Below are 27,593 nucleotides of genomic sequence, written 5' to 3'. Positions count from 1 at the left end.
TGGCATTGAGTTTTTCCCACAAAATTTCTTAAGGGAGATGAGTTTATTGACGTGTAATTAGCATACACTGTTATATTGGTTTCAGGTGTACAATGTAATGATTTAACTATACTATACATTTCTCAGTGCTCATCAGAATATGTGTTCTTTTAATCCCCTTTATCTGTTTCACCCATTCCCCCACCCAGGGAGAGATGAGTTTAGATCCAAGTCTTTCAGGTAGTAATTACCCAGTTTGACAAGACAGAGGACATTCGAGACGGAATAGTATATTAGTTAATATAGATATTTACCTTCGTGCTGGGCACATAGTATGACATATTTATATATTAGCTATTTTTTTAAGAGAGAAAGAGGGAAAATGCATGCGTGTGAGAGTTGGGAGGGGTGGTAGGTAGGAGAGAAAAAGTGTTAAGCAGGATCTCCACGCCCAGCGACTCTGAGATCATGACTTGAGCCAAGAGTTGGCTGCTTAACTGACTGAGCTACCCAGGCACCCCTATATATTAGCTATTAAGGATAGCATGTATTATTAATTTTTTATTTAGAAAGTATGTAGACCCGTTTAGCTGGTGAGAAGGAGTTGCTGTGGGGATGATCTGGCTACCATTTTTAACCATTAAAACAATTTTTAAATAAACATGACATGTTAAATAGGACTTTTTTCTATTCTATTTTCTTTAATTCTAGATACCAAAATAATTTCCCTGTCTCACCTTGAAATGACCTGGGCTAACAGAAGGAATTTTCCTGCATTGCTTGTGAGAATCTTGCATAAATCCAAACTGCGATACTATGGAAAACCTGATAAAAAGATGATTGAGCCATACCAGGTATAAGTAATGACAAGATATTACATGTTAATTTAATGGTTATAGATTATAGCTTAAAGAACTGACTCCATATTAGGATAACTTATGTACAAAAATATTTTATAAGTTTAATAATGTTTAAAACATATATAAATGTATATTTCAAGGTATTTTTCTATGTAATTTCTTATGCAAAAAGAAATCTTTCTGTATTGGTACCTTGTAGTTCCCTAATTCAGTTGGTCTCCTTCACAGTTTTTTCTTTATCTTCAACCTTTTCTTCTCTACTGTGCTTTCTACACCAGCATAGAGACATACTCTAGTCTTTCATGAGGAAAAAAAATCCAAAAATCTCCTTGGGCCTCAGGATTCCTGTATTCCCTCTCTTCTCTTCTGGCAAACTCTTTAGAGAAGTAGTCTCTGTTAGATGTTTTTACTTTCTTTCCTCGCGTTTACTTTTCAACACAATTGGTCTGACTTTTTTCTTCAGCTGGTCACTCACTGGAGACCTTCTAATTGTGAAATCTAGCTAATACTTTTCTGTTACCTTGACTCTCTGTGCCATATAATGCCAGTGAGAACTACCTTCCTGATTTCTGTCCCGTTTGTTTTTTTATTTAACATTTTACCATATTTTCACATGTTAACAAAAATTATTTTAGATGTTTTATTAAGCTTTCATTAAAACAGTTATAGATACTTTGAGGGAATTTGGGAAATGCAGAAAGCTCTATAAATAAAGCTGATAAGTAATACCACCCCAAATTCTAACAGAGCCAGTATTAATATTAACGTGTTTTATTTCCTTTTTGTATGTATATATCATGTCTACATATCTACGGCATATATATGCACATATATATTTCATATGTATGTCATATGTATCACATATCTGTGTATAGGTATACATACCATATATTACATGACTGTCATATATTAAATTATCTTACAAAATGGAAATCATTGTACATTCAATTTTGTATCACTTAACATTTCCTTAAGTATTTTCTATCACTAGAAATCATTTATAGCTTTTCATGGTTACAGATTATATCATAATTTATTCAGTCATCACCCTATATTTTTGCTTTCTTGTTCTTAAAATTAGAATGCTCTGTAGATAAAAGTAACAGATATGCATGTGCTTTTTCACTCTTTTTTCTAGACCTTTCTGGAAGTTGCTGACAGTTCAGGCACTGTGTCAGTGATTATGTGGAATGCCCTGTGTCCTGAATGGTATAAAAGTTTGCGGGTTGGTTTAGTTCTTCTTCTTCAGGATTATTCCGTCAAAAAGAGTTATCCATTCAGGATGCAGCCTCTGCCTGTGGATCCACAGATCAAACTAATTTCTACAATGGGTTAAGTATTGAATCAATTTATTGCTTTATGGCTATTTTGTTTGTATAAATTTTCAAAGTACCATATCAGTCAAAGGCTCTTAAAAATTGCTGAATCAGTTAGAACCTGGTAAACCTTTAAATTCCTTTATCTATAAAAATTTTAAACAATCACTTAATAAATTATTTATTATTGCATTTATTAAGAAAAAATAATGTGAGATGTTTATTGTTGATTACTGAATGAACTCCACTTAGGATGTACTTACTTTTCATTTTTGTCTTATAATACTAAATTAATGACTTAAATATGCTTTTCTGTTACTATAAGGTGCTATCCAAAAAGGTTTTGACAGCATTTTATTTTGGAATAATTTCAAACTTACATAAAAGTTGAAAGAACAATACAAAGAACTCCATATACCCTTTACACAGATTCAACAATTGTTAACATTTACCTTTATCATTCCTCACCTCTCTCTCTATATATATTTGTCCTCTGAAACCTTTGAGAGTAAGTGGCAGCCATCACACAATCTTCTTTACCTTAGAACATTTCAGTAATATTTCGATGTGTATTTCCTAAGAACAAGAACATTCTATACTATAGTCACAGTACAGTTATCAAAATCAGGAAATTTAAAAATGAAAAATTGCTGTTATCTAGCCCACAGTCAATATTCAAATGCAATTGAATTGCTGCAATTTTGAAAAGGCTCTTCCTAATTAGTGTTGAAATCAAAGTTTGACATCTTGGCGTCATCCTAAATATTTTGAAGCATTAAAATTAAGTGGTTGTTTTCAGATGTGGATATGGATTTTTTGCCTTTCTATTTTTCAAAATTGTAGATTATATCACTCAGCAAGTTTAAGTATTGTTTTTGGTTCACGATAGTTTTATACTGGACCTGTATTTCTATGTATTTCTAAATTTCCTACTAACACATTTAAGTTTAATTACTTGGGGAATGTACAGATAATATAGCCTTTTTTTCACTGTTTCCTTAAATATGTGTTTATTTAGGAAAATCTCATATGATTCTTTATTAAAATCTTAAGGATTTGATAGACATCAATCATGTCTTCCTGGATGAACAAGTCATTACCTAGTAGTTTGATACAATTAGTCCATTATCTCTTTGCTTTTTATGATAGAAAGGTAAGAAATTAAACTAATATTGACGTTGGGACTTCCTTGAGAATATATAGGAAAAAACTGGTGAAAAGAAGCTAATTCGCAACATGTATTATTATGTCTATCAATTTGTAAATCCTTTCCACAACCAAGCATATCTAGGTGAAAAAAAAATGCTTTAGTAAAAATTGAGACGTTTATCAGTAACAGATAAGGTAAGTAAATTTGTTGATGTCATGTAATAAGTCACTGGCATAGTGAAAAATGAAACCTAGTTTTTCTGCCCCCTAACCTAGTGTTCTTTTGATGAGATACACTATTTTCCTGGTGTAACGAGAATTAATTTAAATCACAATTTTTACATGGCTGTGGAGAAATCTAGAAATGTGTCTGGTACTAATGGCTGTTTCTATACCTTAAAAACATATGGGAAGTAGAACAATAGGCAACATGTGATCAATAGATAAACAGCTACTAAAACTGAACACTGAAATTGAATCAAGCAGAATGCTACCTCTGCTGTAAAGAAATACAGGGCCAGATTTTCATAGTGGAAACTCTCTTTAAGAGAGTTTATGGCTATTTATACTTTCAGGTAAATAATTGCAAATACATAAATTATTTTTTTAAATGAGGGGCTTGGATTAGCGTATATAAAAAATGTTTCTTTTAGCTTTAAAACAGTTTTACTTTTTATCAGTGTCAGCATCAGTTTACTTTATCCCATACTTTTTTAATAAGGAATAGGATTTTTTCCCCTCTTTCTCAGGGGTCAGCAAGCTATTTCTATAAAGGCAATAAATATAGTTTCTGTCATAAGTACACAGCTCTGCCTCTTTATAGAGTGAAAGCAGACAGAGATAATATGTAAGGAATGGTCATGGTTGTGTTACAGTGAAACTTTATTTGCAAAATCAAGCAACCATATGCAGGCTGTCGTTAGCTAAGCCTACACATATATGCAGATCTCAACCCAGGCTGGACATTAGTATTGCTTGGGAAGCCTGAAAGAACGGTAAGCATGCCAGGTTCAGAGATTCTGATTTAATCCCTCTGAGGAGGGAACCAAGATGTTGGTGTGCTTTTAAAAATCGTCAGGTAATTCTAATGCACAGCTAAAGTTGAGAACTACTGATTTGTGATCTTTAAAAAGCTCAAATGGGTTAATGATCTGTTGAGGAGAAATGAAGACAGTTTTGTAAACCATGCTAGACACAGAAGATACAAAGATAAGTAATACAGAGTACTATCCCCAAAAATTAGTCTATCAGGGTAATAAATTACACTGCATGATAACCAACCAAAATTTAAATAAAAACATGGAAAAAGTAGTCTAATGGTACAGATAAGTAAGATGAACAGATTACAATAAATCAAGGTTTAATGACAGTAAACAGTAAGAAGATGTGATAAACAAAAAGGGAGCAGAAATGAACAGAAATGTAGTTGAGAAAAGAATGAATGGTCAGGAGAGTGGGAGAATGAATTGGGTAGAAAAAAGTGTGAGTGGGGATTACAAATAATAAAAGGGTATGTTATGAATAGGATAAATGAGAAAGTATATATTGGGGGCTAGGGTTGGTCAGTAAGGGAATAAGGGTTTGTGGTACTATCACTGCCTTCCAGGTATTGATGTTGAAAGACAGACTATTGGGGTAATTTATCTTGATTTATTTTTTCATATTTACATATGTAGTTCCAAGTTATAGACACTAAGATGTAATTTTTTAAAAGACCAAATAAATGGAACCCTATATAGGTGAAAATTCTCTTGTAAAACATAAGACATATTTGCTAGTAATACATGGTTTTATTATTGCCATTTTGCATATAACTCTATCCTACCTTTTATCCAATAGTATTCAGCTAGCATCCCAAATAAACATTTTAAAATCTTGAGATTTTTTTTGGACTGTATTATATAATACCTATTGAGATAATAGAATCAAGTGTTTGGGGTTTTGGTAGGAAAGGACTATTTATTTCATTCAAAATCCTAGCATTTTGGAGCTGGAAGGGAACTTAAATATAATCAGGTAACTGTGACTGTGTAAGTGCTTTGTAAAATGCACACTATTTTGTAGGTACAACGTAATATGTAACACAAAACTTCTTCACTTGTATGTGAAAAGACTGAAACACTTAAAGGTAAAGTGAATTTTCGAATCATGTGACTGCTAATAGGCAAGATGAGAAATCGAGTATCATCATCCTGGTTTTTGGTTTTTCTCTCTCTCTTTTTTTTTTTTTTTTTGAGACAGAGAGAGAGCATGCTCGCATGTGGTGGTGGGGGGGCGTGCAGAGGAAGAGGAAGAGAGAAAATTCTTCCAAGCAGGCTCCACCCTCAGCACAGAGCCTGATGCATGGCTTGATCCCAGGACTCTGAGTTTCTGACCGAAGCCATAATCAAGAGCTAGATGCCCAACTGACTGAACCACCCAGGCGCCCCCTCTTCATCCTGTTTTAATCTTTGTTTGCTAAACAGCAAATTCTTAGGAAATACTACCTACTGCATAAAAGGGGATAGAAAGCCCTCTAAATAAATGAAGAAATAACCCCTATTCCCAGGTAGGAAGTCAGTCTCAGTTTCATAAGTTTATCAAGTACCCCAAAATTGATCTGCAAATTCAGTGTTATTCTGTAAGATTTTTTTTCTGGAACTGACAAATTGATTCTAAAATTTATATGGAGGCACATAATTATTGAGAATAGCCAAGACAGTTCTGAAGAAAATAAGGGGCTACAGAGGGAGTGAAGACTTCTCTCATAAATGTTATGAGTTATTATAAAAAATTTATGACCATGTACTATAGATATAGGTATAGACAAACTGACCAGCAAATCATAATAAGATTGAGAAATAGTCTTAAATGCACAAAAATTTGATATGATAGATGTGCTATGCAGATCATCAAGGAAGTAAATAGTATTGGAAAAAATAATTACATACTTGAGAAAAAATGACAAATATCCTTACCTTACCCCATATAAAATGTCAATTCCAGATACAGCAAATGTAAAAGACAAAACTTTTATAAGTACTTATATAGAAGTATGCATTTGACCTTGGAATAAGGAAGGATTTTCTTGGAGAAGACACAGGAAATATCATTTGTAAATGAATGATTAATAAGCCCAACTACATTGAAATTTTTTTGGTTTCAATTTGTCTTTTTATTATAACATGAGCTAAATTTAAGAAATTAGTCTTTTGACTTTATTTCCCAGAGTTGTTAACTCATGAAAATATGCTGAAAAATACAAGAGCTGATATAAGATGGTAATCAAAGTTCCAGATATCAAGGGATTAGAGAAAGTGAAGAATTAAATCAGTCAGGTGCCTGAAAGACACAGGTGGCACTGGTTTAGCAAGGTGCCATCAAGGAATAGGAAGACCATCTCAAATGTGTGGTGATAAGTCACAGCATTAGAAACATCTCCATCAGGCAACTTCCTACCCTTTTTTGTTTGGTAAATTGACTTTTTCTTCTAACTTAGAATTCTCTTAAACTAACATTTCAAGATTAAAATAATTCCATCAAACAGGAGTCATTTTTATAGGTAAGGTAAATCACAGGATAATGTATTAGGAAAATTTTGTTCCTTTATAAATCAGGAAACCTTCAAGTGATCAGAGATTGATGGAGTGGGGATGACAAATGTACATTTCAGGTTTTCATCACCAATGAAAAAGTAAAGCATTTTTATAGACTTAGAACTCAGTGCATTTAAATTTTGGTGAAGGAAAATTTTAAATACGTCTACAGTTATACAGTGTTACTAGAAATGGACCATGTACTGAGGTCATTTTAGTGAGCTACCATCATGTAAATATAAGAAAAGTAATTTCTTGGTCCAAATCAGTGAAACTTTAAAAAGCATTGTCTCCAGAGAACATATTTTTGAGAACAGTGCTTTTTCAGACACATTCTGATACTCAAATTCACTTTATAACACAATTGTAGATTAACCTTTTAATTACATTTTTTTAAAGATTTTATTTATTTGTCAGAAAGAAAGAGAACACAAGTAGGGGGATCAGCAGGCAGAGAGAGAAGCTGGCTCCCTGCTAGGCAAGGAGCCTGACTCAGGACTCCATCCCAGGACCCAAAATTGACCCTGAACCAAAGGCGGATGCTTAACTGAGCCACCCAGGAGTCCCTAATTACATTTTTCTTTAAAAATTGTGAGATTTCTATTTCCTCGGGAGATATTTTTACCATTGTATTGTTCAGTTCCACAGGTTAGGCTTTCTTCATTATTATTAAGAACGCCATACATTTTAGAGAGATTTGCCTTCATTGCTTTCTCATCTTTTTAAAAAGACACAGGGAGACTTGCTAGACTAAAACTGACGTCTTTAAAGGATTGCAGCAAGAATATTCCCACAATGATTGTAAAGAAACCACTAAAGTAACAACAACATCATAAACAGGCTTGATTTGCCACTCCATAAAATGAATAGCTGAACAAGTTAAAAACTGATGTTATAAAGAATAGGTAATATATTGGAGTCACAATGTTAGTGTTGAATATATCCAGGGCCCTGCTCAGGCAATTAATCTGTCTGCTCACACAGACTGTAAGGCTCAGCGGTAGAATTCAGGCCAGGGGATGTCACAGCACAGACTTTCTAGCATACTGCTCTTTGATAGCAATGCCCAGGCCCTTAACACTGAAGACTAAAAACACTCCAGTTACAGAGCAGATTGTTATGTACACGAGAATGTTTGTCCATGGCGAGGTCCCACCATGAAGATTAATATCAATGACACAATGACCACAAATGTTGCAAACACCACAAAACCTAGATCTCCCAGCTTGTGAGACATTCCGTTTAAAGTTTCGATCCCCCCTTCTTTTGGAGCATGAATGACCATAACTGTAGATCCTAGAATACTTAGCAAACATTCAATTTTCCCATGAGATTAAGTCTTTCATTTACAAAGTATGAGGAAGGCATAGTATGCACTAGGATGCTGAGAGCCCCCGAGTCCCTAAGGTGGCTGGTGCGAAGGCTTATGCAGCAAGGTTGGCCACCTCACCTGCTCCCATTGATAACAATCCAGCTCACCACAACCATTCTTTAAGATATGCGTGGCCACCTTGACCTGCTCTCATGGAGCCCTTCCAGGCAAGTGGCAGAAGACTTTGTTTTTCCCCCAAAGTAAAGTTCCTGCCAGTGAAAATGCTGGAACTCATAGCCAATCCCAAACCAATGTAAAAGTCATTATTTTCCATGCCCCTGGATCATTTCATTTGTTACTAAAGAAGTTCTTGTGAGTCACATTGATCACAAAACAGAGAAACCACTGGTGCTGGAGGCAGGATTATGCAATCTTTAAATACATTAATTTAATATGGTCTCTCTTATGAAAAAAAGCCTGGAAGCCCTTAGAGATGACTTATTCATTCTCAGTTCCTTGTAAATAATACTCTTTATTCTCATTTAAAGTTTTTAAACCTTGGCAGAGTAGCTCCAGTTCCAATTGGAGGCCGGCCATACGGCTTTGCCATGAGGCTTCCCCTCCACTATCTGGCCCTAGTCCTGGCTGCCTCTGCTTACTCGCCCACACAGGCCTCAGAGGCCATGCTTCTTGAGGAGCTGGAAGTGGGGGGAAGGACAGTGCCTTCCTTTCAGTACAGGAGGAGATGAGAGCATCCGGGCCTGCTGAGGGTGCCTCCTTCTCCATAAGGGAGCGGCAAGGGGAAACTGCCCCTCCCCATCACCTGCCACCCCCACCACACCTACCTTGAAATTAACTCTTTTCATCAAAAGACACCATGAAAAGAATAAAAAGCAATGTACACATAGGTGAATATATTTGCAATAATATAATCAACAAAGTATTAGTATCCAATATATAAAAAGAAGTCCTTCAACTAAAGAAAAAATCAGGGGTGCCTGGATGGCTCAGTGGTTAACCTGGTAAGCAGTTAAGCGTCTGCCTGAGCCTAGGGTTGGAGTCCAGTGACTGTCTCCCTGCTCAGCAGGAAGTCTGGTATTCCTCCTGCCCCTCCTCCTGTTTGTGTTCTCCCTCTCTAAAATAAAATAAATACAATCTTTTCAAAAATTAAATTTAAAAATTCAGTAGAAAAGTGGGCAAATGACACAGCAGGTATTTCACAAAAGTGAGTGAGTGCATGAAGGACTTGTAGGTGGTGCAGTTGGTTAAGTGTCCAGCTCTTGATTTTGGCTCAGGTCCTGATCTCAGGGTCATGAGATCAAGTCCTGCTTCCAGCTCCATGCTCAGTGCAGAGTAAAATTACTCTCTCTCCTTCTCTCTTTGCCCCCTTCCCCGCTGCCTGTCTCTCTCTCTCTCTCTCTCAAATAAATAAAAATAAATCTTTAAAAATAAAAAAATTAAAAAGAGGATGCATGGATGAATCATAAATAGATGAAATGTCATTCAACATAATTAGTGATAAAAGAAGTGCAAATGAAGACCACAACAAACTGTCATTTTGTGTCACTAAATTGACAAAAAATAAATTTGGTAGTAGCAAAATTTGGAGAAGATGCTGATCAATGGGAATTCCTACACATTGCTGGTAAAACTGTAAGTAGGTTAATTACTTGAAAATAGTTTGGAATTAGCCTATAGAGTGGAACTTTTGCACATGCTACAATCCAGGGTTTCCCTTCTGGGTATAATACCCCAGAAAAGTTTTGCCTGGGTACACAGGGAGACATGTACTAAAAATTGATAGTGACCCTGTTTGTAATAGCAAAAGCAGGAAATAATCCAGATGTCCATCAACACAATAATAGGTTAAAAAAAATTGTAATATATCAGCACTCTGGAATATTATTCAGCAGTGGGAGTAAGAAAAAAAAACACTACATGCGGCTACATGGGTGAATTTTAAGACTGTAATGTTGAGTGAAAAGGGTAGACCTAGAACACTGAATATGCTGTGAGGTCATTCATATAAAATTTAAAAACTAAACCAAACAAATATAAATGATTTTTTAAACCTTTTTTTTTTTGTAAACCTTTTTTTAATTAAAAAAATGATAAAACACAAAATCTAAGAAATTGCTAACCTTTGGTTGAGAGATAAGTAGATATGATAATATAGGAACGAGTAAAAGGAAGCTATTGATAATGGTCTAGTTCTTAAAATTAGTGGTAGGCCCAAAAAAGTTCAGGCTAATATTTTGCTGTGTAATTTATACGCATGTGTATTCTTTTATCTATATTAAATGTCATATTAAAGTAACATATTTGTTTTTCAGAAATCTGCCTGAACCTTCGAGATCCTCCAACTAACATAATTATCATTCCTGAAAAGCAGGTGAAACCTGAATGGAGATTGCCAAAATTAAATCACCGGTTTATCACAAGGTAGAATATTCATGTAAAATACCTTAAATATTAATTTTAACATTAGCCACTGAAACAGTGTATTATTACTGCTCAAAAATCTACCCCAAATTATGCTGTATCAATTATATAGATCTATGTTTTCACAATCATAATTTCAGAATGCTTTTTCACTGTTTAAAAATACAGTATTTAACCATTTTGCTTTTTTTAGGTCAGAACTGGATGATATGCCAAAAAATCATATCTGTGATGTTATTGGCATTTTAGTTTTTGTAGGAAGGGTCCAGCGGTCAAAAAAGAAAGGTAAGCTTTTAAAATTGAAAGTTGTAAAAAGTATTTCAGTGAATAGTTTTGTGCTTATACATGAATAATTATTTACCTTTATTTATTCTAATATCCTATCCATATAGAAAACCGTGAAGATTTTTGGTCATATCGCTGGATTCACATCGCTGATGGGACTTCAGAACAGCCATTTATAGTGGAGCTGTTTTCTACATCTCAGCCAGAAATCTTTGAAAATATTTACCCAAGTAGTCAATCCAGTATTTGCATCTTATTTTTATTTTTGGAAGGGGGGGCATGAACTTAAAGTGTTAGAGTGTATATTGACTTATGGAGTGGCATGATAATGAGTTAGCAAATTCAAGCAATGTGATAGCACGTTTAAATCTTTTTTGTATTGATATTATATTTGGTATTACTGATATTAACCACCTTCTGATTTTCTATTCAGAATTAATTTGGGATCGAAACCAATTTTTCAGAAAATAGATGCTCTTATCAATTCTCATCATTAGCATTTCAGGTGTAAAAGCTTAACATTCTGTGAAGCTAAAACATAGGCATTCATTTCCCTTTGTATCCATTTCAAAATTGACTAAGTAGACCCCAAAAAAGACAATGAAGACTTCACTAATATAGAATTAATTGGTAGGGGATTGACAGACTATGTAATTAAATAATGACAGTGGTAAGTATGATTTCATTTGAGTATTAAGTTAATAGTACATTGGCAATGTTATACCAGCTGGTCAATATTTTAGTTACTTTGGTGTTGACCTTTCTCCTTTGCATTTATTTAGATACAGAGGTATTTTTCCCACTAATTTTATTCATTTGAAAACATTTTAGGTAAGCTTCAGATCCCTAATAAGAAAAAAAGTATATTTAATACTTTCTAACAACTTCAGTGGGTTTTTTTTAAAAGATTTTACTTATTTATTTGACAGATCACAAGAAGGCAGAGAGGCGGGGGAGGGGGAAGCAGGCTTCCCTCTGAGCAGAGAGCCTGATGTAGGGCTCAATCCCAGGACCCTGGGGCCATGACCTGAGCCGAAGGCAGAGGCTTAACCCTCTGAGCCACCCAGGCACCCCTCAGTGGGTTTTTTTCTTGTATCACCTTGTAGCATAAAGCTATTATATCTATAGTGTGTTATTTTACTATTTTTCAAATGATTACATTAATAAAATACTGATAGTTTAATTTTTGCCAACATTGGGAAAACTTCCAATCTTGACCATATATAATTTTTAAAATCAACAACAAGGTAAAAATTGTAGAGCATCAGGATACCTAGAGACCATATAGAGAGCTGTTCTGCGACCCCTTTATTGGTTATGCAAAACAGCAGCATTCCACACCATTCAGATATTACCTTATTAGATTCTACCATCTGCTTGTGAGATTAAAATTTTAAAATATATCTGGATGAAACTAAACCTCACCTCAACTATTGAAGGAGAGGGCAGAAAGAGTTTTAGCCAAAACCGAGGCATGGGATTCCAAGCTGAGGGGGCTATGATTTCTCATGTAACTTCTCTCAGGGCATAAATGATTGATAGTAATGACTTCTGGTGACAATTCCATTACCTCATTTTAGGTGGGTTTTATCGCCAGGACCCTCTCTCTTTGTAACCACTTGAAACAACAAGCTAACACGTTTTAGATCATGATTTCTTCACAGTAATGTTACCAAGTATACATGTTCTATTTTTTCGGATAACGTGAAATACATCTTACTGAGAAAGCCTCATACGGACCTTGGTGAGATTTACTCTAGTACAGTAGTTGACAACAGTCACGAGTTATGTTTGTTATTTTGATCAAGGTGAAAAAAAAATATCAAATGAATGGTGAGTATTAAGGGGGCTTCAGGCCCATGAAGGGGAACATGACCAAGTGTCTTCTAGAATAATACCAGAATCCCTTGGTAGTAGAGAATCTTTTTTACTTTTGATTAAGGAGAGTGAAAAACTAAGGAGAATGAACATTGAGTGTTTGCTATGTACCAGATGCTCATACATGTTATCTCATTTTGTCCTCCCAGTTAATCTTAAAAGTTGATGTTTTTATAGATTTACAGGTGAGGAAACTAAAGTCCAGAGAGTTAAATAATTTCTTGGATGTCAAACAGCTAGAAGGTGTCAGGTCAGAATGTCTGATTTTTAACAGTCATGAAATAAGAGAAGTTTCTTTAATATTTCTATATCAACATCTTTAACCATGAATAGTGACATTTTGTACCATTTTTACATAAAGGAAGAGTGATGTAAATTGAGAATTATTCTTAGTCATTTCAACAGATTTCCTTTATTTTTGTTGCTATAAGATAAAGAATTAGGAAAATTTAGATATAGTAAATGAATTTATTGTTATTATCATACTCTCAGGAAGTATTTATCTCAAATGAGAACTTACCATTATTGTAAGATTACAAGAATTTACATTTCTTCATTTCCTAGTTCATAAGACAACAACCGTTTTGGCATGTGATGAATTAAAATCTTAAAAAAAAATGTTGGTTTAATGAAACTTTACCTAACTAATTAATTGATAGACAGTTGAAAACAATTCAGCAAGGTGACTAGAAAAGAATGGGTTGTATAAGCCCTGTGTTGGAGACTTAAAGTCTAATTAAGATAAACACCTATAAAACAGTGGCATAAGCAAATTCAGGTTAATAGTGTATACCCCTATCTGATGGAAGGAGTCAGAGTAATTCAGGGATCAGTGTTAGATCAGGTTAATCAGTAAAAGCATCCTGGAGAAACTGAGAGTTTTTTTCCTCTGTAGGAAATAACTGTTGACACTCAGTTGTATGCCTGATTAGAGAGACTTGCAGTCTTCAACTGTGCAGCAAGGAATAGCTTCAGTTAGGTGCAGCCATTGTACTTTCTAAAGGAAAAGTAAGTGTTAGATCCTTTATCTGAAGGAAAAGGTAAGTGTTAGATCCTTGTTGCTCTGAGTGTTGTCAAAGGACTGGCTACACTAGTATAGTATCACCTAGAGCTTATAAGAAGTGGAGAATCTCAGGTTACTGCATTTGAATTTGAATTTTAACAATTGTCCCAGGTGATTCCTATGTTCATTAAAGTTCAAGAAGCACTGTGTTAGATACTGATCTTGGTAAGTCCTCTTTGGAAGGCAGAAATTTCTTCATAACTGTTTTCATTTTCTACAGTGACCTATTTCGTGTGTACGCAGTTGAAAGTTGTCAGGAATGACACTCAGGTACCTAAACTGCTTTACCTAACCACTACAAATGAGAGTCGAGTGTTTATTACTGGTGAGCAATTTCTTGGTTTATACTTTATTGGAGATGTAATATATTTTCCATTCACTAAATTAACTTTTCCATTACAACATTCAACCACAAGATAGCTTTGTTTTAACCTCCTTTATTGCTGAAAGAATATTTAGCAAAGAATATTTAGCCTATGAAATGTATTGCTTCTAGATTATTTATGACTGAAGCAATGATTCTGTGAGTCATTGGAGAATTGCATTTATGTCCTTTGGTTAACTTTAATTCCTGCTTGATATAAAGTAGATAATCATAAATTGCTTTGATAGATTGAAGACTTAGGCCCTATCTAACAATATGGATACCATAAACAATATTTTTAAATACTAACTAAAAATGTTCATATTTTGGTCCCTGATCTCAGATTTTACTTATATAGCAAGAAGAGTCTTATTAGTTGTCTACAAGCACATTGTTTTCTATATTCTTTCTGGTAACAGGATCAAAGCAATAAAGATGAAATTTTCCAGATGAAGATATAGTGTGGAGTGATATGTTTACTAAAATACTACTGTGTTGATAATTAAGAAATTTGTCGATAGAAGAGTCCTAAGAAGGACTAATACACATCTTTGTCAATACGTCATTTTGTAAACACTAACAATATCAGATATAAATGGCACTTTTAATTATGTTTTAAGAATGTGAATTTAAATGCTGAGCTGTATTATAGGCAATTCAGTTCAAACATGATGCCATACCTTTAGATTAATACATGATTTAAAAATCCATTTTTTTAAGAAGATGCCAGGCATTTTGATAGTTAGAAAAATCCAGATTATTAGTTTTCTTTTCATTATAACTTCACAGTATCCTGTAGGCAGCTATGGTTTTTTCCTCTTAAATTGTAATATGTCTGATTTCCTTCTCAACATAGGATTGATTTACTGACTTTGATCATTTTTGTATGCATATTGTGATCTGCTACACATTGCATAAATGAACTTCTTTTCTTGGTGACATAAGAGAATATTTTGATATTAAACTGTTTTTTATAAAAAAAAAATAGTCCATACAGTTATTACGGTGATTTTTTTTTTCCTCTCTTTCTCTTTTTTTTTTTTTTTTTTTTTTTTTTTTGGTTTTACCCCTCTTGCAAAAAGGTCATAGAAGCCAGCCTTATATCAATGACACCAAGGTAAAAAACTTTATTCATTGGGTTAAAACAAGGAACGATAATGAGGAAATGAAGAATACTGTTATTGGTGGCTATTACCCCTATCCACCAGTGCCAGAGACCTTTTCGAAGTACAGTAGTTCTGTCAAAGGTACTAATGTAATTACTAGTCATATAGGATATGTTTATGTGCCATATGTGTGATACATATCATGAGCTAATATATATAACAACACTCATAAAAATTTTATCTTTTTCATGATCTAAAAATATATGTCATACCTCCTAAAGGTTAATATTTGGATTTTATTAGACTAGAAAAAGGGAGAACATAGATGATGACTAACTGGACATCATATCTTGATTTAATGTTATTGAGATAAAATTTGCATTTAATAGTCCCAAAATCCTATGACATTACATACAGAGACTAAAGCTATCAAAGAGACACTAGATAATTTGATATCAAGATACTGACACTGTATTATGCTACTCTTGTGAAATGACATATATTGGATATTACACAATTGAGCACTACCTTTAAATAAAAATGACACCAAAGTAAATAAAATACAGGAAAAATACTGATGAGAGGACTAACATTAATTTATTTAAGTAGAATTAAGATATGATGGTTGAAAAGTATAATGTAAGTATATTACTTTTTAAAAGCAATGGGATAATTGCATTGTTTGGGGAAAAAAAGAGAAATTTTTGAAAACTGACCTATCATCTAAATAATGGCAGCAATATGCAGGATATGGTCATATATATTAAAATGTATGTTTCTGTTCAGTGGCTAAGCAACACTTTATACTTTGAAATATGTGTCAATAACAGTTGACCCTTGAACAACACAGGTTTGAAATGCACAGATCCACTTATATGTGATTTGTTTCAATAAATATACATAGAGTACTATAAATTTTTTTTCCCTTAGGATTTTCTTAATGTTTTCTTTTCTCTAGATTACTTTATTGTAGGAATACAGTATATAATATATATATAAAATATGTGTTCATCAACTGTTTATGTCATCGATAAGGTTTCTGGTCAACAGTAGGCTGTTAGTAAAGTTTTTGGGGAGTCAAAAGTTATACATGGATTTTTACTGCAAGGGGCTTGGTGCTCCTAACCCCCTGTTGTTCAATGGTCAACTACACATTCAATATGCAAAATTTTAAATTCAAATTAAGATTCCAGACTAGAGGACTGTATCAGAATTTAACTGATAATTATATTTTGCCTATTTTACAAAAATGGCATAAGAAGATGATGCCAAGCATCAACTTAAGTTTCACAAATGTAAGTTATGTAGCAAGTTTATGATTTCATGTTGTGAAATGACATTGCAAATCTAATTCTTATTTTTATCATTTCAGTTCTTTAAAACTTACAATTTTCTTGGAATTATTCTTTTGCAGTTGAGTCGCTCTTGACAGCTATAAGTGAAGTGAGGAAGGAGATTGAAGACTTGCAGTATAGGGAACAAAAGCGCATTGCAATTCAGGGGATAATTACTGTTATAAAGTATATCCCCCATACCAGTGCAACTGAAAGTGACTCAGCATCAGAAACACTTCGGGTATGGTGCCAGAGAATTAATAGTATATCTCTGAATGCACTGTGATCATAATTACATTTGGTACCTTGTACATTTTATTCAGAACTTACATGTATTGATGCTTAATGATGTAAACCTCAGAGGAAAAAAAAATCATTTATGTTTTTCATTTGTTTTCTTTTCCTGTTATTTATTTTGAAGTAGGCTGGGCTGAAGGTCACAGCCTCTGATATTTCCCAGGGCCTTCAACACTTGGTATCTTATTTTTGCTTTCTGCATAATTTGAGCCTATTATGATTCTCTTTACTTAAATTCCCAGGTGGTATATATGATTATATTAATTCCATTCCTTTTTGTCCAGGCCAGAACTATAGGAACGCTTTCATAGGAAATTTTTAATCTTTGTATCTGGCATGGCAGTCTCACCCAGATTTTTTAAGACATAGCAATGACACTTGTAGGATAAAGGCTCTAGCAGAAAAGACCACTACTGAACCTAAGCACAATTAAGACAAATGAGTTAATTTTTTCTGTGAATTTATCTTTTTAAAAATTATTTCTAGGATTTCTGTTTACATAGAAATGAGCATCTAGTCCAACTTTTCGGTTATATTAGCATAAGAGCTTTTGTTTACCTTCCTTTAAAAAATTTTAATACCAGATGCATTAGGATAAATATAATCCTATCTATCAATCAGCTTTTTAAAAGTACTTTTATGATTGCAAAAATATTGTGATAACTCTTAAGATTATGAAAAATGAATAAACTAAAATTATAGTCTTTTAAGAAAATTAATTTTTGTGAATTAGTTTAAAATGTTTTCTCTAAATTTTTGGTTTTAGAATGCCAACCAACCTTCAACATCCCAAGCGGCTAGAAGAGAAAATCAAAGTCAGGAAAGAGATACTAACAAACGGCGTCAAGATGATGATCCTATGAGCTCTCAGTGTTTTCAAACTGGATATACAAGTTTGAGCCCTACCAAGAAGAAAAGAATTCTGCAAGGGCCATATGCCAAACTGTAAGTCACTTGTGTTAATATACACATAGCATATTAAATTTTTTTGTTTCTACCACGTAAAATGACCAATTCCACTAGAAGTGGTACTAGTTTTGTAGGGCTGCTCAAGTCCCAAGATCAAAGCATTGGCAGAGTGAGTTCCTTCTGAGCACTGTGAGGAAGAATCTCTTCCTTGCCTCTCCCCTAGCTTCTGGTGGTTTATGGCAATCTTTGGCATTTCTTGTCTTCTAGAAGCATCACTTCAGTCTCTGCCTTCATCTTCACATGGCATTTTCCCTGTATACATACCTGTGTTCAAATTTTCCTTTCTTATAAGGACACAAGACATATTAGTTTAGGGACCTATTCTGGAGTACTGTTCTACTCCAGTAAGACCTCATCTTAATCAATTATAACTTAGTGACCCTATTTCCAAATAAGGTCTCATTCTTTTTTTTTTTCTAAATTTTTATTAACATATAATGCAAATGAGGTTTCATTCTGAGGATTATTGAAAATGTAATTGGTAATATATTGACAGTCAATATTGATATTTAATAGGGACATGGGTTAGCCCATAACAGTCCTCCATCTGGCCCCTAAAATTTCATGTCCTTCTCACATGCAAAACATCCCATCCAAACATCCCAGAAATCTTAACCCATACTAACATCAACTCTCTTTTTAGATTTTTATTTATTTGACAGAGACAAGTGAGAGAGGGAACACAAGCTGGGAGTGTAGGAGAGGGAGAAGAAGGCTCCCCGCTGAGCAGGGAGCAGGACCCTGGGATCATGACCTGAGCCGAAGGCAGATACCTAACGATTAAGCCACCCAGGCACCCCTAACATTAACTCTTAAGCCCAAAGTCTCAACTGAACATCATCTAAATCTATATATGGTTGACATGCAGGGTGATTCATCCTGGGACAAAATTCTTTACATCCATGAACCTGTGAAACTAGACATCTGTCCAAAACACAATGATAAGATGGGCAGAGGATAAGCCTTCCTATTTCAAAAGGGAGAAATCGGTCAGAAAGTGGGTCATGGGTCACAAAAAAGTTCAAAACCTAGCAGGACAAATTCCATTTGATTTCAAGTCTCCAAAATTACCCTCTCTGGCAGGATACTGTATCTTCTGGGCCCACCAGGATGGCAACCCCACTTTCTTGGCCCTAAGTGCTACCCATGCCCTCTGGAACTGAGGAATCATTGTCCCTTTTCTTGAAAGATAACATATGATCACAGATGGTTATCTCTTATCAACTAGTTTCCTGACTGTAGAATCCCAGAAATCCAACAGCCTTTCTTCATTTCATCCCACCTATATCCTTTTCAGTACAAGCTAACAGCATGCCTACTGAGATGGTTGATGGGATCCACAAATCACAAGCCTAATCTCTTGGGCAAATAGTTGTCCAACAACACCATTGGTGTTCCTTCCAGAGCAAGGTTTCTCATTTTCTGCAGTATAGATTGGCTGAGAATTTTCCAAGTGTCGAAGCTTTGGTTCCCTTTTTCTTAATTTTTCAACTTCTCTCTCTCCTCCTGTATTTTACTAAAAGCAATAAGGAGAAACCAGGCTGCACCTTCAACACTTTGCTTAGAAATCTCTTTAAATATGCAAGTTCACTGCATACAAGTTTCATCTGCCATCCAACAGAACACAGTTCAGCCAAGACCTCTTACACTTTATAACAAGGATCACCTTTCATCGAGATTCCAATAACCCATTCCTCATTTCTGTCTGAGACTTAACCAGAAGCACCTCTTACTTTTATTATTTCTAGCAACATTCTGTTCATAACAATATATATATTCTCTAAGAGAACAAGCTTTCTCTCAGAATTCTTTCAGCTTCCATGTTATACTCAATTCCAAAGCCATTTCCACATTTTATTTTATTTTTTGAAGATTTTATTTATTTATTTGACAGAGACACAACGAGAGAGGGAACAAAAGCAGAGGGAGTGGGAGAGGGAGAAGCAGGCTTCCCACTGAGCAGGGAGCCCGATGTGGGGCTCAGTTCCAGAACCCTGGGATCATAACCTGAGCTGAAAGCAAACGCTTAACAACTGAGCCACCTATTTCCACATTTTAAATTACTTGTTACAGTAACACTCCACTTCCTGGTACCAAAATCTGTGTTCATTTTCTAGGCTGCTGTGATGAAGTACTACAAACTGTATGGCTTAAACAATGGCAACTTAGGGTCTCATGGTTCTGTAAGCTTGAAGTCCAAAGTCATCAAAGTGTCAGAAGTGTTAGTTTGTTTTGAGCTCTGTGTGAAAGAATCTACTCCTTGTCTCTACCCTAATATCTAGTGATTTTCTAGCAACCTTTGACATTCTGTGGCTTGTAGAAACCTTACCCCCAATCTGTGTCTCTGTCCAAACTCCCCCTTTTTATAAGGACATCAGATACATTAGACTAGGGGCCCACCCTACTCCAGTATAACCTTATTTTAACTAATTTATCTCTTCAGTGAAACTATATCCAAATAAGATTACATTCTGAGGTACTGGGAGGTTGTGACTTCAACAGGAATATTGGGGGAGATAAGATAACCCATAACAGAAGCCCTCTACCACCATGCTTGGCATGGACTACTTGACAATAGGTTTAAAATGAGGAACTACAAAAAATACATTTTATTTTAATTTAAAATACTACAGCTTATATTTGTTGGCCAGTTATTTAAACATGAATCTTTCCTATATAAACTCATATAAATCCATTATGAATTATATATGATTAACAGTTTTGGCTTTCTGAAGCATAAAGGTAACCAAGACACTAATAAAGCAGTTAGCATATACATCATTTTAGATTTCAAGATTTTGTAAAAACTCTAGTCTTCAGTGGTGGTTGTGCGCAGTCAGGGAAATGTTTTTTGGTTGTTTCCTGAGCCTTATATTCAGCAACCTTGATAAATTCACTTATTCTGAGTCTGTAGGTTTTTTTTTTTAATTTTCTCTGTATAAGTCATGTAATCTGCAAATACTTGTGGTTTATTTCTTCCTTTCCAGTCATTTTGCCTTTTATTTGTTTTTCTTGCTTTATTTTACTGGTTAGGACCTCTACTACACTGTTGAATATAATTAGCAGTAGAAACCACCTAGGTCTCATTTCTTTCTTCTATTTTTAGTGGTCTAAGGACAATTTTTTTATTTTTTCACAGCTTTATTGAGATATAATTGACATATATTACTGTGTAAATTTAAGGTGTATATTGTGATGATTTGACACATGTATGTATTACAAAATAATTACCACAATAAGATTAGTCAATACATCCATGACCTCACAAAACTATTACTTTTTGTAGTAAAACATGTAACAATTACTCTCAGCAAATTTCAAGTATATATTATAATATTGTTGACTGTAGTCATCATAATGTATGTTAGATCCCTAGAATTTATTGTGCCTCTACTGGTACATTAACGTGTTCACCAACCCTGAAGCTCCACCAAGTCTTTATATCTAGATTTTTGGAGGGTAGTTCATTACTTAGGCACGATAGATTAAACCATTGGCCATGCGATTGAATTTTATCTGCAGCTGCTCTCCTCCCACCAACATAATAGAGGTTAGGCTAGTTCAGTGTTTCAACCTTGAATCATATGCTTGATGTATCTGATAATAGTTCTCATCTTCAGCTGTCTTGTGGCTCAACATGAGTTACCTCATTAACATAACAGAGGCACTTTTGTCACTATGGAAATTCTAAGGGTTTTTGAACCAGGAGCCAGAGACAAAGACCAGATATGTTCTTTATCGTGCCATAGTTCTTAAGGTCAGCTGTTATCTTTTTCAGCTCTAGAAAGTCCATTTGATTCTTTTTTTTGATATTTACTTTCGAAATTATATATCTCTTCTGTCCATCTAGATCACCTGTTGATCTGCTTCTGTTGGTATAATAATAAGAAATATGACCATTTAAGAGCTTGTATTAACCTTTTAATACAAATGATAGCTAGTGAACCATGGTGCTCTTAGTTAGATAGTAAAATGTAGTCAAAGTCCATCTATTCATTCAAAAGTTAGCACTGAGAAATCAAATATAATCAACAGACATTAAAACTTCTTCAGTTCATTCTCCTGGTAATATTTACTCTATAAAGAGAGAAAATTAATCATACCATAGTTAGATGAATTCTTAAAAATAATTTTCAAAAAAATCATTTTCAGGTCTCCTCCTAAGAAAAGCAGAAGGAACTATAGGAAAAGTTTTTAAATAATGGTTGTTGTCTAAAAAACATTTGCTAATTTGGATTAATGATCACAGAAACTTAAGCATTTTTGATCATTGTAAATTATTGCTAATTGCTTATATTATCAATTTCTTAAAAGAACTCTATATTCTGTTCCTTTTATATACTATCTTCTGTTTTTCTTAGGTAGAAGGCACTGAAAATATTCCTTCATTTAATTATAGAGAGAATTTCAATATATGATGTAAAATTATTTATCTTACATCATTTGATCCTCGAAATCCCTGTGAGGAAGGAGCAGGATAATTATTTCAATTTTATAAAAGAGAAATATGAGATTCAGGAAAGATAAACTATAGGATTTGTATGTGTGTATGTATATTAAGTACTTTCAGTTTCTCCACATGAAATATACTTTCTAAGACCTCAATACTGTTAATTATAATCCTGATATAAAGATGAGGGAATAACATTCTATAGAATCTGTATGATATTTACCTATGGTCAATAAGTTGATGAAAAGGGCAAGATTAGAATATAACTTAGAGTCATAATTTTTATAATTTTTATCATATTCTGTCACTACCCAGCATATGCAATGTTCTCTTCTTTTAGCTCTCTTTTCCCTTTCCTCCTCAGTTATTTTTCTGTACTTACCTGTTCACTTTTCATCTCTTTTTTTTTTTTCATTTTCCTCAGTTGATACCTGTAGACATTATATACCTCCACTTCTGTCAGTTAGCTCCTCACCTTTAAGACGTTTAAGTTGTACAAATGAATTATTACATATTCCAGTAAAAATCTCCTAAGTCATTTTTTTAGAAGTTCTGTACAACGTAATGGTGCTGTTAGGGTTTTGAAAACTATTTCTTCTAATTTGTTTCAGATGGAAAAAGTCACTTTCTTTTTTTTTTTATTTTTTTTTTATAAACATATATTTTTATCCCCAGGGGTACAGGTCTGTGAATCACCATCACTTTCTAATCACATGTACTAAAAAGTAGATACATGCTATTTAAGGTTCTTAAAATAAATGTAATTTAACTATTTTTTTTTAATATAATTTTTATTTTTTATAAACATGTATTTTTATCCCCAGTGGTACAGGTCTGTGAATCACCAGGTTTACACACTTCACAGCACTCACCAAAGCACATACCCTCCCCAATGTCCATAATACCACCCCCTTCTCCCAAACCCCCTCCCCCCAGCAACCCTCAGTTTGTTTTGTGAGATTAAGAGTCACTTATGGGATTGGGAGGGAGACAAACCATAATTTAACTATTTTTTAAGTTAGATTTCTTTCAGAGTTGATGTTTCAGCTCTCTAATTTCTAGAAATACCATGTTTTCAGCAATTGAAAAGTTCAAATTACAAGTATAAAATGTGTTTTTATTTTCTAGGGTTTAAAGATAAATAAATGGATGCATTCTTCCTTCATGAAAGCTACTTCTTTTTGGCTCATTAATAACTCTTTAGAAAAATAATGAATACTACTATTATAAGAAAAAATCCATTGATAAAATAAGATGAGCAATATAATGTGGCATTCAATAATATGTCATTCTGTTTTACTTTATGCTTTTAGCTTTGGAAATACAATAGAAAAAAAATCATCACAGAAATATGCTAATAGCCTAAAAGATGGAAATCTTTCCTCATAAAAGTAGGCTTCTCTGCAGTTTCAAAATAAAATATTTCCTTTTCCTCCATTTATTTCAGTTCAATAAACAGTTATTAAGTAAATATTATATAGATTCAAAAATAAATAAAATAAAGTATACACTTATATAGACCTTACAGCAGAGCTTATAACAGAATCTGTCGGAAGAGACAGACTCATGAACCTGTAATTTCAACATGGAGTGATGAATACTATGATAGAGGCTTATTCATGGTGCTAGGACAGTGACAGCATACAGGAGGAGCAGTGAGCTTTGACTAGAGATCTAGGATGTCTTTTAAGAAATAATACTTGAGTTAAATTTCAAAGAAGAAATATGAGTTTAAAGCAGCATGAGACTTATAGGGGTGCCTGGGTGGCTCAGTGGGTTAAGCCTCTGCCTTCGGCTCGGGTTGTGATCTCAGGGTCCTGAGATTTAGCCCTCAGGGTCCTGAGATTTAGCCCCGCATCGGGCTCTCTGCTCAGCAGGTAGCCTGCTTCCCTCCTCTCTCTCTGGCTGCTTGCTTGTTGTTTCTCTCTCTGTCAAATGAATAAAATCTTAAAAAAAAAAAAAGCACCATGAGACTTATAGAAAACTTTGAAAAGAGGCTAGACAGGACAAATAGTTTCCCAGAATGATATATGTTCTGGAAATATATATATTCTGGGAATATATATATTCTAGAATATTTATATATATTTACATGTATGTGTAATACATATGTATGTATTTATAAGTGTATAAATATATATAAATAAGTTAAAATATATATAAATAAATTATAAATTATGTATATTCATATATACATCAATAGACATTTATATATATAAATATCTCTATCCATCTTTAGTTGCTATATAATAAAGTTAAATACTTCCTTTTGTGGAATGTGCCATATTAAAAGAAGACTTACCAGCACCACACTCTAACCAAATGAGCTAACTGGCCATTAAAAGAAGACTTAAATTAGCAGTAGTATTTGGGGTGCCTGGGTAGCTAGTCAGTTAAGTAGCCACTCTTGGTTTTGGCTCATGTCATGATCTCAAGCTTTTGAGCTCAAGCTCTGTGTGGGGCTTTGTGCTGAGCAGGGAGTCTATTTGGGATTCTTTCCCTCTTTCTCTCCCTCCCCCTCTGCCCCTCCCTCTTTTCTCTCTCTTTTTCTCTCAAATAAATAAGTAAATAAATAAAATCTTTTTAAAAAAATCTATTGCAGTATTTGAACTAGGTTATATATGCATATTTGTGTATTCATAACTTGTATATCTTTTCATTAAGTTTTTAGTGCATTACTTTAAGAAACTAAACCTATCAATTTTGTAAACTTACGGAATTTGAATATATTCTGAATGGGGCCAATTAGTTTTTATCATTCAATTGTCTTTTTGTAATTATTGGTTATCTTTTTTCCATCTTTCGTAGAGTTCCTATGCCTCAGCCAGAAACTTCTGCGCAGACAAAAGGTAATAAACCAGACATGCCAAGCATTTTCTAACGTATGTTGCTGTGATGATTATTATTTATGAAATGACTATGGAACATTATTATATAGAGATTTTATTTGATTTTATTCTGCATTTTTGTGTCTTGCCTCTCTCTAGCATAAGTACTTTAAATAGATATATAGTTTTTATTTTTTTTTATATTAGCTTAGGTCCTTGTCAAAAGTACTGGTCCCAACTTTAAAACAATTTGTTATCATCCCCAAAGTAAAAGTAAATATAAAAAAAACCTATACTTACCAATTTGTTTATTTGATAATACATCCCTTCAAATATAGAGATCTTTAATTTTTAATTACCAGAAGAATAAAGTAGGAAGTTTAAATTTTATTTGAAAAAAGTATATAGGTAAAGCTTAAAAAATAGTTGTAGTTTCTTTATTTGCTATTAGTTTGACTGGTCTGAATGTTGGGCTCATTTCTGAAGAAATTTCACAGGACAATTTAGTTCCTGAGAGTGATTGGTTTAAATCTGATCTTATAAGGCTCAACTCTTTGGACTAGACTTTTTAACACTTTGTCTTTCTTGCTTTTGGAGTTATTCTTATTTTGAGGTTGACCTCTTGTCAGTCTGGGAGATCAAGAACCCACAGAAGAATCTAAAGTCTGTATCCCCCCCAAAAAAACTAAAGCATAGAAAATAAGGGGGAAAATCATTATAACACAAATATATGACCAACCTCAGAACAATAATAAAAAATCCTAAAGTGCTAAAAACAAAAGAATTTAAATTTAGCTGTGAGTAGGACTAAAACTAAAACTGCTCTCAGGCATTTCAGAACTAGATACAGACCTAAATGATTGTGGGCTGAAAGTCCTTTGTGCAAAGTAGGATTGATATATAGAATTGGAAGGTTATGAAGGACCAGAGAGAGTAGGCCCATCAGTGTGGAAAAGTGTCAAGGAGCTTCCTGTATCCTCTGGGCAATGGTTGGGAAAAAGTCCCACTTGAGAGATATTGAAATCCCAGACCTGTGCAACATGGAGGTGTGGTCACAGTTCAATTGACTGTAATGGTGATGACACTGAGCTAAGGAGTTAACAGGAACATCTGATCTGAAATCAGTGAAACCCTTAAAGTCTTAACAAAGGTAAGTATGAAACTGCCTCAAAGGGAGGAATCTTACAACCTAGGGTGCCCCATAGAAAATAGCTACAGAAGATAAATTCATGGTTAAAAAAATGACTGGGTGCCTGGGTGGCTCAGTGGGTTAAGCTGCTGCCTTCGGCTCAGGTCATGATCTCAGAGTCCTGGGATCGAGTCCCGCATCAGGCTCTCTGCTGAGCAGAGAGCCTGCTTCCCTCTCTCTCTCTCTGCCTGCCTCTCCATCTACTTGTGATTTCTCTCTGTCAAATAAATAAATAAAAAATCTTTTAAAAAAAAAATGACAGACTTCCCAAGAAAATGAACTTGTTTGAGGCAATGTGATCCGATGTAATATGTGGGAAAATTTATAGCCTAAGAACTAGAAATACTAAGAGCCTTTAAAATAAAGACATGTTTAAAAAGTTAAAGAAATGAATATAAACTGTGAGTTAAATATATAAATATATATTAAATGTACATTAAATTTAAATTTGATTTAATATATATTTATTAAATTAAATATGTAAATTTAATTTATATTTAATATAAAATTATTTAAAATATTTTATATTTATAATATATAAATTGTGTGTATTTATTAAATTAAATATAGTAATTTAATATATAATTTATTAAATCAAATATGTCGATTTAATATATTAAATACATGCTTTGAAGAGGAAGCAAATGCAAATGAAGAGAGAATTAGTATATTTGGAAGATAGATACAGAAGAAATCACACCAAAGATAGGTAAAGAGATTGGAAAGGCAAAAAAGAATTTGGGAGACATGGTGGATAGGTGAGAAGGTTCAATTTATATCTAGTGAAAGTTCCAGGAGGACAAACTAGAGATAATGAAGAAGAAGCAATATTTGAAGAGGTGTATTTTCAAAATTAAGGGTATATATGCATCATTAGGTTGAAGGATCACAGAGAATCCTAAGCATGAAAATTAAATAAATCTATAAGCAGACCTATCATAGTGAACCTACACAGCATCACAGATAGTAAATATCTTAAAAACTGCCAGAAAGAAAATGCCTATTTATCTACAAAAGAAATATAATTAGACTGGAAAATTTCTTGTCAGCAACAATAGATGCCTTAAATAATGGAATAATATCTTGGCAAAATGTTGAAAGAAAATATTTTCCAACCTAGAATTCTATGTTTAAATGAATTTTGAGGGTTAAATAAACATATTTTAGATATTCAGAGACAGTGAAATTTATTATTCA

General features: G+C 33.7%; 1 protein-coding gene and 1 pseudogene across 3 annotated transcripts in view; one reads left to right on the top strand and one right to left on the bottom strand.

The window, feature by feature from the left end:
* The window catches only part of RADX (RPA1 related single stranded DNA binding protein, X-linked), a 79,623-nt gene that overhangs the window by 7,827 nt on the left and 44,203 nt on the right, over positions 1–27,593 (top strand). The window contains exons 2-11 of one of the 3 annotated variants that reach the window (XM_013064856.2): positions 691–833; positions 1,978–2,170; positions 10,525–10,633; positions 10,827–10,918; positions 11,026–11,148; positions 14,080–14,184; positions 15,306–15,470; positions 16,744–16,904; positions 17,727–17,905; positions 25,188–25,228. In XM_013064856.2, the coding sequence (XP_012920310.1) occupies positions 691–833; positions 1,978–2,170; positions 10,525–10,633; positions 10,827–10,918; positions 11,026–11,148; positions 14,080–14,184; positions 15,306–15,470; positions 16,744–16,904; positions 17,727–17,905; positions 25,188–25,228 (1,311 nt within the window). Of the gene's footprint in view, positions 1–690; positions 834–1,977; positions 2,171–10,524; positions 10,634–10,826; positions 10,919–11,025; positions 11,161–14,079; positions 14,185–15,305; positions 15,471–16,743; positions 16,905–17,726; positions 17,906–25,187; positions 25,229–27,593 lie in introns of all 3 variants that reach the window. The other 2 variants (XM_013064855.2, XM_013064854.2) reach the window with 2 other exon arrangements.
* Positions 3,273–8,410, bottom strand: LOC106007467 (annotated as a pseudogene).

Source organism: Mustela putorius, unplaced genomic scaffold (assembly GCF_011764305.1).
Source record: "Mustela putorius furo isolate JIRA1106 unplaced genomic scaffold, ASM1176430v1.1 tig00003901_pilon_pilon_pilon, whole genome shotgun sequence".
In the NCBI taxonomy this organism is placed as follows: Eukaryota; Metazoa; Chordata; class Mammalia; order Carnivora; family Mustelidae; genus Mustela; species Mustela putorius.
Note: the sequence above shows the minus strand (reverse complement) of the source record. Positions and strands in the feature narration are given on the sequence as shown.